Source organism: Corapipo altera, unplaced genomic scaffold (assembly GCF_003945725.1).
Source record: "Corapipo altera isolate COAL_440 unplaced genomic scaffold, ASM394572v1 1, whole genome shotgun sequence".
Lineage (NCBI taxonomy): Eukaryota > Metazoa > Chordata > Aves > Passeriformes > Pipridae > Corapipo > Corapipo altera.
In genome coordinates, this window is record NW_020884873.1 from 3,051,563 (window position 1) to 3,063,942 (window position 12,380).

At 39.5% G+C, this 12,380-nt stretch overlaps 2 protein-coding genes and 1 long non-coding RNA gene across 4 annotated transcripts in view; 2 read left to right on the top strand and 1 right to left on the bottom strand.

The window, feature by feature from the left end:
- LOC113955120 (solute carrier organic anion transporter family member 1C1-like) overlaps nucleotides 1-1,775 on the top strand; it is a 25,535-nt gene extending 23,760 nt beyond the window's left edge. Inside the window, exon 15 of the mRNA XM_027660303.1 lies at nucleotides 749-1,775. Within this exon, the coding sequence (XP_027516104.1) occupies nucleotides 749-971 (223 nt within the window). The 3' untranslated portion in view covers nucleotides 972-1,775. The remainder of the gene's footprint in view (nucleotides 1-748) is intronic.
- Nucleotides 193-12,380, bottom strand: part of LOC113955126 — a 14,151-nt gene continuing 1,963 nt past the window's right edge. The window contains exons 2-3 of the long non-coding RNA XR_003530433.1: nucleotides 759-880; nucleotides 193-412 (exon numbers count right to left, since the gene is read on the bottom strand). This is a non-coding gene — a long non-coding RNA (uncharacterized LOC113955126). The remainder of the gene's footprint in view (nucleotides 413-758; nucleotides 881-12,380) is intronic.
- The window catches only part of LOC113955108 (solute carrier organic anion transporter family member 1B3-like), a 21,088-nt gene continuing 18,658 nt past the window's right edge, over nucleotides 9,951-12,380 (top strand). For both annotated transcript variants that reach the window (XM_027660280.1, XM_027660290.1), the window contains exon 1: nucleotides 9,951-10,083. The gene's annotated coding sequence lies outside the window, so the exon portion shown is untranslated. The remainder of the gene's footprint in view (nucleotides 10,084-12,380) is intronic.

Here is a 12,380-nt window from a genome sequence, read left to right on the forward strand (position 1 = left end):
TAAAGCTTCCCCCATTTTTCAATGACTCTGCTGTGGTAATGTGTAAATAAGTAGAAGGGTTATTAAAACCCATTGTTTCTCAATGTTGGAGCTGGACCACAAAATGGAAGGGAAAGGTACTACAAAGCATGTTTGTCTTACCTAGGGCCTTAAGTGCAGTGTTGTCTTTATCAATTTATTGCTAGAGGACAATAATTATCTGAAATGCATTCATGAAAGGTGTCACCAGAAAGGAAGAATGGAATAACAAGGGTAAGAGGAAAATGGGAGAACACGTTGTGCTTTCCCCCCACCCCCAGGAAAAAATGTTTTGAAAATGTGAAGGAAAGAACAAAAGCTCAGTTGGGACTCTTTTTGCTGATAAAACTTAATGATGTTGTTGTTGCTGCTGTTGTTGTTGCTGTCATTATGCCTACAAAGAAAAAAAGCCATCAAATGGTTTTGATATCACTGGTACTTTTTATGAGGCAAGCATAAAATAGAGGAATTCCCCTAAAAATTTTAGTGCTAATTCTTACTGAAGCACATTGGGGTGGAGGATATCAGACAATACCAGAGATGTTTCTTGGCCACAGACTACACCCACCTGACCTGGAGGAGCTGACAAACTCCCCTCTCCAGGGTCATTCCCCTTGATGGAAGGGTGTTCTTACTCAGCCTTACCACATGAGAATATGAATGTGTTCTTGATGACTTCTAGTCAAATGTTGCCTTTGAAATAGGCTCTGATCAATCATTTCTCTCTCAGGTATGTGTACCTGGGGCTGACTTTGGTGTTGGGCACGGTATCCATTTTCTTCAGTGTTGCTGTCCTTTGGGTTCTCCGGAAAAGGTCTTCTCCACCAGATGAGACCCTCTCAGCCAACGGGGAGAGAGGCACCTGTGGGACAAAGAGCAGAAAAGACAATTTTGTCAATAGTGACTGTTTAATTCAGTCAACTTACTGGCCAGAAAAGGAGACTAGACTTTAGGAAGACTGAGATCTCCACCGTGATTTTACCCAGTGAGTGGTGTTCCAGGCAAAAATTCATCATCAGTGAAGCAGTATCTTAGTATCCACCCTGAAAATGTTCAACTTCGTGTAATTTTCTCTATAAATGCCAAAAGAAAAGCCAACCATTTTTAGCACACGTACAGCTCTGAATACACTGCTCACCAATTTTTCTGCCGAGTGAGGGGAGTACTTACAGCTGGGGAGGGGCAGCTTCCTCCCTTACCAAGAAACCGTTTTTACGGCTGCTCCTCATCTCCCTCCCTCCTCATCAAGCTGCAACAGCTGCTGCTGCCCTTCTGTGTGTGAGGGGTAGTGGAGAGGCTGCCATGCAGCTCTCTGTGCCGTGGAGCCAGCCCAGGAGGAGCTGGTGCACAAAACCTGACTTGGCAGCCTGGAAGGTGGAGGGGTCTTCGGCATGTAGCCCGCCCTTGCAAACAGTGCGGCACGGGGCAGGAGGAAGGTGGTTTGCTGGAAGGTGAAATCAGCTACAGGCTCTGGGCATCTCATGAATTCGACCCATAACACTTAGGACACCAAATGTTGTGGTTAGGGATCCTTTTTCAAGTAACTCTGTTGTAATACAACAATAACAGCAATAAAAGCTGTCATTGCAGGCAAAGAGACCACAAGAGTATTGACCAAAGGAAACTGGAATAAAATAGAGCTATTTTAGGTTTTCAGCAGTTTCTTGCTACTTGCTAGTACTCAGTGTACTAAATAATTCCATGCACTTTATTCAATGTAATAACACCATGATAAAAGATACGTATGATTTATTTTTTAAAAATCTATGACAGGAGAGCTTGGGAAAAATAAAATTAATTAAAAGACCAGGTGACTTGGGGTTTTTCCTTTTAATTTGTTGTATTTTCTAGGTGAAACTAAGATATGTATTATAGTATCCCTTTACATATAATTTTTGCAGTCTGTCAATGTTTGGTTTTAAATATATTTGGGTTCTGGAGAGCTGTTTAATGCCAAACAAAATCTCAAGAAAGCGTGCACTGAAAAAGATAGTTACAGCACTACTGTGATATCCTTTCGGGATTTTAGAGAACAGGCTTCACCCTTCACCATGATATTGGCAAAACAAACCCATATCACATCACTTGTGTTTCAGCAGTGGCTGTAGGTCCCTGCTGCTGAGCTGGGTGTTCAGGTCACAGGCAGATGTGGAGCCTCTCCTGTGGGATGCATGGGGAGGGACACATGTATAAGAATGGGATTCACTGGCCTTTATAGATGCTAACTGTTTATACTGTGCCATTAAGAACTACCTGATCTGTTCAACAGGAACACCAAGAAGGATAATGGTGCTTAAGCACCAAATATCTGCAGAAGGTAAGGTTTTAAACCCATCCCTTGAGAAAATGCAGTTGTCAGAGGAAGGACCAATGTGACCCATCATTTGCCACATGGGTGATTGTTTAGGCAGTGGCCTGATATATGGGAGACCCGGTCTGCTGTCCCAGCAATTCGTCCCCCAAGGAGAGTGAGAGAGGCTACAGGCAATGGGGTGATGGAGAGCTGTGGCTGTTCACTTTGCCTTGTATAACTGAATATTGAACTAAATAAACATAATTAAAATAATTTAAGGTTTATGAGTATCAGACTAAATGGAGAATTGTGGCTAGGGTAAATCACAGAAAATGACATTCCAGTCTCAGGTCTCATTCATACTACATCATCATAAAAACATCAAAAAATATCAAAGTACATCAGCATCCAGGAGCAGGAGTGATGCTTGGAGCTTTCCACTGCCTCCTTGGGAGGGCACTGTTCATATCAATGAGCTGTCAGATCCTGTGAGAGAAAGGAGGAATCCAACTTAAGTACAAACCAGGATAAAAAAGGAGGAATATCTGCATTTCACTCAATGCTTGATGTTGTATGTGTGTCAGATAAATGGGGATGATTCCCGATTTTTGAATCAGTCCTGGCAGGTTTTCAGACAGGGACACTGCTGCTCAGCGATGCTGAAGCTTTCACAGAGGCAGTTCTGCATGTGCCAAGAAAATCTACTGGTTTCACCTGGGATAGAGAAAATTCTCTCCTTAGTAGCTGGTACAGTGCTGTGTTTTGGATTTAGTATGAGAATGATGTTGATATCACAGTGATGTTTTTGTTGTTGCTAAGTTGTATTTACCGTAAGTCAAGAACTTTCCAGTTTCCCCTGCTCTGCCAGTGGGAAGCTGCACAAGAATCTGGGAGGAAGCATGGCCAGGATAGCTGACCTAAACTAGCCAAAGGGATATTCCCCAATCTAGAATGTCGTTTCCAGTATATGAACTTGGGGGAACTGGCCAGGAGGAGCTGATCACTGCTGATCACTGACTGGGTATCAGTCAGCAACTACATTGTGCATTAATTCACTTTCTTGGGTTTTATTTCTCTCTCTTTTGGTTGTCTTCCTTTTCATTGCAATTATTATTATTCTATTATGATTATATTTTATTTCAGTTATTAAACTGTTCTTAATCCACGAGTTTTAGTTTATTTTTCAATTCTTGTCTCCATGCTACTGTGGGGGACAGGGTGAATGAGTAGCTGTGTGGTACTTAGTTGTTGGCTGGGGCTAAACCACAACAGACAAATAAAGAATTTTAAAGAAATAAACATATCCTACCCTAGTTCAGGAAAAAAAAAAAAAAAAACAGGGAAAAAAAATCAATCTCTTGGGTTATCACCCATGCTTATATATGCCTGGATTTAGTAAATAATTCTTTTAAAGCATGGGTTTTCCTGTCATATCCCATTTTTTTACACATAGTAATACTATCAAGAATTTGTTTCAGTAAGTCTTATTTTCATTATGGTTTGAAAATGACCACTTTTTTCCTGCCACTATTCAGCAATAACAGATATATGTCATTCCCATTTCAGAATATTTCCACTCTGTTACTTTATTTTAGTACCTCAAGTAGTAAAGTGGATGCATGGAAGAGTGTCTGATGAGAGATACATATTCTGGATTTGTTATAATTCATAAAGGAATAGTCTCAATATTAAGGGATTTGGATCTGTCAGGATCTTCCTACCAAAATTTTTCATCATAAACTATGTCTGCAACAGGTGCTGTCTCAAAAAAGATCAACAAATTTGGATCTTTTCTTTTCTTTCTAGAGTTAGAGATATTAAACCACAATTATGAGACTAAAGAAGCAAACGCTTTTTATTTTCAAAGGTGAAATTGTTAAAAGAATTGGCTGAGGTGATTACCCAATCTTTGATGTCAGCCTTTGAGGCCAGAATGGGACTCACAACCTTGTTGAGAACTACCCCCGGACTGTATGCCATGTAAAAATTGGTATATTATAGCAAGGAACCTGATGGGCTTGTGGAGCAGGAGAAAGCAAGGGTGTCAGGCCATATCGTATGATGGGATGTGCAACCAGGCCTGGGGCTCATGAGCCAATGCACATTTCCTCCTCCACCTCCTGGCAAAAAATGCAACTCTCCAATGACACGGTATGTCTTACTTATGGGCACATCATTTCTAATCATGTCAGGAGGGAATCATCAAGAACTTCTAAGAAATAAAGGAGGCAAAAGGATGATTTATCTATATCTCATGCCTTCCCAGCATGTGAGGGGAAAGAAGTATCAGTATAGGGTGAAGTATTTTCGGGTCACAGAGAGTGGAGCAGCAACTCCATCCTTGTACCACTATGACATTGCTATATATGATCCTCTAATCTGAGGGAATTAGCAAAAAAACAAGGAGCAAAGGGTGTGAATGTATGAAAAAGAATGCACAGGCTGAATAATGATAGATTGCCTCTTGGAAGTGCTCAAAATAATCAGTAAGACTGATGAAGATATGAGAAAACTGTTGTAATTTTTTAAATAACAGCAATTGGTATAATCTGAGAGAAAATATTGACAGTATTGCTTTGGCTTGTTTGACTGTTGATGCAGCTTAATTCTGCATAACATTGAAAGAAAAACAAGTTATTAGAACTTACAAAAGTTGTGAAGGGTACGGTACAAACACTTGCAAGTAGCTAAGTCACAGGGTTTTTTAAAAGTATTTGCAAATAGATAAACATTATTAATAATTATTAGTAATGTAACCCTAAGTCTGTTGCATAGGTCTGACCTGGCCTGGTTGTCTCTTTTTGTAACATGGAGCATCACTAAGCAAGTGCTACTTAAGGCATTTCTTCATCCAGTGCTAATCAATCCCTAGAAGAAAGAAAGTTCATAGTTGCTGTAAAAATTATGAAAGCAGTTTAAATGTGGGACCCTTTAATGGTGATTTAAAGTGCTCATTAAAAGGACCTTATTCAAGCAACATGTGGTTAGTTAACCACAGCTCATCCCAAATTAATACAGCTCATTGAATTTTGAAGAGAGTAAATAAGGAAGGGATTTAGTGTAGAGCAAGTGGAGCACATTCTCACAGCTGGATGGTGACCAGGTTAGGAAGCTCTCTCTTGGGTCTCTCGGGCATGGTAATTTTGAAAGGTTGTACACGGTGGTATCAGAACCCTCTTGTTGATCCTTCTAAAACAAGGTGCTGAAAAATGGGGACTGGTCTAGAAAAAAACCCTGTGTTATGCAGTCAGCTTATTTAATTCTGCACACAAAGGTAAACTATATTCCAGGGCCAGGAAATCCAACAGGATAAAACTCTGTTAGAAACAAGATACATTTTTTTCATTAGAACAACTGGTCTTCAGCATGCTTCTGACATCTGATAGATTTTCCTGTCATGTGTGGTCTTTAAATCAAGACTTAACCATTCTTGTAAAAGATCTGCTCTGGTTTAACAAGGCAGATGAACAGCTCAGTGGAGTGGTGTTGTATATAGTGCCAGGTATTTAATTATGTCAATCATATCAATTTTTTCAGTTCTGTTATCTCAGGTAATATTCCAGACCATGTGAAGGTGATGGGGGGTTTGCCCTGGGATTTCACCTGGGGTTTGCCCTGGGATTTCTGGTATGCTATGATCCTGCACACATTTGGATTAGCCCTACTAAGGTCTAAAGCACTCACACTGACAATGACTTACACTTTAATTCTGCATCTATAAAAACAACTCCCATCCCAACTGCTGATTAAGACTGAATGCAAGGAGAAACTGTACAATCAGCATTAATACCAACCCTTTGTATTTCAAGTAGAAAAATAAGAACTATCATTAAAACAGTTCATCCTGGTCTACTTTTCCCCAGATAGATGCATGACACAAATCAATCACAAAATTGTTGAGTTCTTATGAAAGACAAAAGCTCCACTTAGCACTGGAAGGATCAAGTCCCAGATAGTAGCTACAATGGTGACAACAAATTGGCCTCTCAGCATGCTTTTGTTTCCTGTTAGCTCTACAGCATCAGACTGAAACCAGACACACTGAGACAGGAGCACCAAGAAGCCTTTCCCAGTATTGTAAGGGTTTTTTACCTTCTCAGGGTCCCTGTAGTAGCTTAACATTTGCTCAGACACACACCATCCCTTTAACTTAGTTTGTTAACGAAGAGTTAAATTTCGAAACACGTTGATTTTCTGTATTTAGGGATTAAGAATAAGAAGGGCTCTAATCAAAGCTGCCCACTGCAGATGGCCTCTACCTGGCCGGCTGCTCCCTGCTACTCCTGGCTCACCCCGGCAAACTGGGGCCTTGGCAGCCTCTTCTCCTGGTGGGAGTCTGCTGCCACCCTCTGCCTGGAGGAGTCTGCAACCAGCTCCTGTGGTAAAGGTGATTTACTGAGGCTTTTGTGAGGATTGTCTTTAATCTCAGGAGTAATCAGAAATTAGTGATATGTCAATGTTCTTATTAGGGAGATTTTTGCTATCATAATCCGCTTTTTGCCTGCCAGTGCAAGTCATATGGAGGAGGGCCTTGGATGAAAAAAGAGATATGTCTTTATTTTTTTTTCAGTTGTGAGACTACAGTTTTTGATTTGACTTCACTGGTTTCACATTTCCCACTCTGTTAATTTTGGTCAACAGTTTTTGTTTCAAGAAGTCAGCTTTGAATGTCAATGCTTCCACAGACAGCTTGGACAGCAGCAGTCTGATGACAGAAAAATTCTTCTCAGCCATGCTGAAAGCAAAGTAGAAAAATATTTTAATTCTTGGAAAATTGCAAATTAATGGTATATACAGGATTAGGAAAAATACAGAGAAAATTATGTACATCCATTTGTCAGAATGAGGAAACCAAAGGAATACTGTTTCCCCTTTTACTACATAAAAAAGAAAGTGGCATCTTTGTTTACAGGTTCTACTACTCTCAGATTACAGAGTAGATTTAGCTCCATCCCTTTTCAGATGTTCAGGATTAAGAGGGAATAAAAGCATTGGGTAGGTCTGCTAACACTTCGGAAGATAACCTGAAAATGAAACCTTGGGAATGCAAAGCTCCATCAAAAAACTTTGTGAAAAAACAGGGAATACTTATCTTGACATAGTCAATGCACAATAGTGGAGCTCGTGACACACCTCTGGAGATGGATGACTACACAGGCATTGGTGTGTGAGAGTCCTTGGTGGAACATCTGGGACCAACAGATAAGCAGAAGTATGGTATGTTACTCTGGAACAAAGAGCACTAAACAAGGCCCAAGATGTCTGTCTTGTGACTAGAAAATATCAACCATGGTATAAGAAACCTGCTGGAAGGGGGTGGTTGATGCTTCATGCCACAACAAGACTCGAAGAGTCACCAGCTCTGAGAAGAAGAGGCCCACATCTGTTATAGGACCACTAGTTTTGATCTCTTATGTGTAGTTAATGCTAAGTACATGATTCCTGACTGTACTCTTTTAGAAAAATTGCAGGGGAAGCAATGCTGATTGTTTGGGGTTTTTAATTCAGATTTAAATCTGATGGATACAATCATAATGTAACATCATGGATTTTCTCTGCAATGATAAAATTTCCTCCTGTGGAAATTTCCATCCAAAAATTCAACTTGATGAGACCTGAGCAACACCAACAAACTGGGAAGTTAATTCTGCTTTAAGTGAAGAGGATTGGGCCAAATGAGCTCCAATTTCCTTCCAACCTAAATTATGCTGTGATTCTAAGGCTTTCTCTAAGATCTTCTCTAAGATTATTCCTTCTAAAAGGCATCCAAACTTTGATGAAGCCAAGAGTTAAGACACATCTATTTTAGGTTTCTTGGTTAGACACCACTCTGTCTCTTTAGCTTTCAGCACTGTTACTAGATTTCTGAATACATTATGCTCAACATTGTAGCTCCACTTTTTTGAAATAGCAGCAAAGGCACAAAGCTGAATGGAGTGGTTAAACAGAAGAGAGGCTGGATATTATGGATGGAAAAAAGAATTAACCTGAGAATGGCAAAATAGGAGTGGAACATGATGTTAAATAGAAAGTTGCACATTTGATGGCCAGTAATAGGAATTTCTGTTTCTTAGATGAAAACTTTTGAGAAGACCACTAGAGTATTTATTAATTGCAGAAAACTATGAAACACCTAGATGCTTTTCTGAAAAGGTTATATGTAATCTTAGAACATATTAGACCAGGCTAGAGATAAGGAATAGTTAATATTTGAAGATGTGGCACTGAGATTACAGTTGGACTACTCTATACCTCTTTAGCCACGTGTATCGATAAAATATGGATCCACTGTGACCAAAGGCTCCAAGGGTGTGCTGCAGAATCAAGAAAGGTTGTTTTTCAAGAAATTATTAAGCATGATTAACTTGTTGACCTAGTAAAACATGTTGAGAAAAACGTGCTGTCTTCATTTATGGTCAAGGTTGAGTCCTAAGTATCAGATGGAGAGCAAAAATTTTAAAACTAAAGGACCCTGTCAGTTCAAAACCAGAATATAATTTGGTCATGACTGGGAATTAAAAGAAGATTCCTACGCATCAGAAGACGAATCTTTTGTAGTAGTCTTAGAAATGGATGGAGTGGGAGGGGAGGCAATTCTTTACTGTTCTCAAGACAGAGCCTGGCCTTTTCACAAAAGGTCATTTTGAGTTCGCAGGCTGGACTTGTGGTCTGGATTTGTGGTCTGGATTCCTCTCACATTCTTATTTTATAATTTCACTAACACTTGCAGCTGAACTGTCCGGACATACAGTTTTGAAGTAACTACCATTTTCTTGGTGATGTTGCCTCTTGCCCTAGGAAGTTAAAGGGAACTCTCTGGTTGAGAGTCAGAAGTGCCATGAGCAGTGCAGGGTATAACTGATAGCAGTACTGAGTGCAGAAAGATTCTCCAAAGGTCAGGGCAATTAAGTGGGCTGTAATTGTTCACAGCAAGTAAAAGAATAGGTGTGGTGAAAGTGGTGGCAGGGAAGGGGGCATGAACCACCAGGAATGGCACATTTTGGTGTAACATCCAGGCAAAGAGTAGACATAGCTCACATGCCTTAAGAATTACTTATCTTTTAAGTACAATTAAGCACAATCAGGTAGAATGCACAAGGGGGGTACAATCAAATAAAATATTTCTCATTAACCAGTTCCTTGAACTAGGGCTGTAAGTATGTAAAGGATTGCTCCAAAGTACACATAGCCTCAATATACTTTGACATTTGGTGTGCCTGTGCTGCTAACAGCACTAAACTATAAACCTAAACAGTCTTCTAAGTATGAGCATTTCTTGAACATCCAGTTTGTTCTATATATCCAAGGCATAATATTTTCTCCTCCTGCAAGTCCTTGGCTGGCTCAAGCTCAGTGGACTTCAGCCATAGACTATGAAAATAAACCTTTATACCAAAATGTATTGGAACCAGAAACATTTCTGAAGTTGGGACACTCTACTTTTAAATGTCAAGAAAGTATGAACCATTATAATCTAGACAAGCTCAGGAATAAAACAGATGTTTTACAAAAATGTACAAAAAGAACACACTTGCAGGTTTTCTTCCTAATTAAATTTTGACCATAGGTAAACATGGATAAACATGAATTTTGGGACCTTAAACAGAGGGCAGAATGGGAGGAGACGAGATTAAAATGTTTAATTTAGTTTGTGTTGAAAGTTAATGATTCTTCTACGAAGTACCAGGACAGCTTTGCTTAAGGAGAGAATACTCTGACTTTGAGCATTTATGTGGTAGTATAACTGCTGTTGTTGAGGACACAGAACCTAGGTAGGAACCTCTTTAATATTCTTTTTTTTATCTTAACTGTAAAATGTTGCCGTTGTTTGCAGCTAATGAACATTACGTGTGATCTACTAATTGCATTTCCTGTAACCAGTAACACCAGTAGTGTTCCTGTTGAAAGTCTCAATGCTTTAATGATGGTATCATACATTTTCATGTGTGTCTCTGAACAGTAATTATGTCTTGAACAATGAGAGTAGCACTGGGATCTGCACAGGGCAGTGATAATCATTTTTCATATTAAGTTAACTTAAAAGGTCTTACTATAATTCTGTTTAAAAATCAATAAGATTGTTGTCAATAAGACACTACAGTTAGTGTAAACCATTACATTTCCATAAATTACTGGAGGAAATGTGGATCTTGATTTGTGACTTTTTTATTCTACTGGGTGGTGGCATGGTTCCTGAGAGTGGAGACAAGCAGCCCAAGGACTTTGCTGTATTGTTAATATTCTTCTAAGATCACTATTTTTTTCTTTTGCAAGAATCTACAAAACCTGTAGCGAACTGTTGTCTTGACCTTTGTGAACTTAATACCTGTTATTCATGCTAAGGTTTTTCAATTGCTGCTCTTATTCATTATAATTTGCATATAATTCGAGAGTATAAAATGAAGTTTTAAATTTTTTTTTAATATATTCATGAGGGAGTAGATTTACCTAACAAGCTCAGATTTAGGTCATGGCCCCTATAAGGTCATAGACCTTGAAGCACTGAAGATGTGTGCAGCTGTCCTTTGCAAGGCTGGTTGCATTCACTCTGAAATTGCATTGCAAGGTGCTTCATGATTTCCCATGATTTTGTGAAAGTTGTCAGCTCCCACCAACACAAATGATCCACAATGATTATTAGTTAAGACCCTTGATCTTCCCCACCCAAAGTATTTCTCAGAAGAGGCTGTACTGAGCATAAAATCAAACCAATTTGTCAAATGTTCCCCGAGTATGTTGCAAAAACGAACAGGAAGAGAGTTACATTTTATTGTCAAAGTATAGCTTAGGGGATTTTGGTGAATTTCTTTTTCTTTATGCTTCTTTTTGGAGAGAGGATTGTTTTCTTCTCCCAGGAAGAAAGTCAGGCTAATTTTTGTTCAGGTTGACTGACTACCTAAAGAATAGTTTATTTGACTAAACCTGTCTTTCTGCAAATGCAAATCTCTCAGGTCACTACTACAGCAGAGTGGCTTGTGCAGGCAAAGAATGTTAGTTTTAGAGAATCATATTAATGAAAGGGCACATTTGTTGCAGAAAGCTTCATATTTTTGCTTTGCAACCAGATACTCAGTTTATTAAATAGCAACTTTATCAATACCTGAAATTGTCAAGCTCAGCAGTTGTATGTGGACATCAGTTGTGAATCAATCTTTTATCTTTTTTTCTAACCTTCTTGTGACCTGGAATTTCCCCAGCCCTGATCTCTTCCATCTCCAGCAGATATCTATGTTGGTCAGGGTCAACTGAGGATGATGCTGCCAGCAGCTCCAACTGCTGATCATTGCACATGGCTTGCTCTAATATTTCTCCAGCACAGTTGCATCATCTTTTTGCTTCATTCCCCTCTGTCCTAATCCTCACAAGCAAAAGTAACACCACATCCCACAGCATCTTTGCAAAGCACTCACAAGACGTGTCATTCACAACTGACATGAGCTGGTCACCCGTGCCTTGTCTGAGAGGCCTTCCCCTGGATTACTGGAGGAGCTGAGCAGTGGCAGTGCTGAGACAACTAATTTCCACTTCCTAGCTGGTTTCACACTTCCTTGTGTACATCAAGAAGCTTTTGCCCCATGAAGATGCATTTTATTTTGCTTTCTTCTCTTTTTTTCATTCCTCATCTTGCCCGGTACCTTAACCTCTCTCTCTGGATGCCATTTTCACTATTTGCATCTGACTGCTCAACCTGCTCTTTAATATTTGTGCTCACACTTTTCAGTCTTACTGTCCTCCCTTCCTGTTCCTTCAAAGTCTTTCTCAGAAACATTTTTTATGGGATAGGCTCCTCATATCTAAACTTCTTCGGTTAAATGGATAACTGACTGCCTTTCTCTTCTGTCTGCTTTTCCTCTAATTTCTATCTTCACTCCTTCTCTCCTTATGCTGAGATGCTAACTCTGGTTATACCTTCAAACTCTCAAAAAAGCCACTTTAATCCTGTGACCTGCAATGATAGGCTCCTCCAGCATCTCATGGTGATTGTCAATGTATCATAGTAACAAGGAGAAGATAATGCCTTCAGATGACACAGGGACAGATGAATTTCAGAGGACCAGATGCTCAAAAG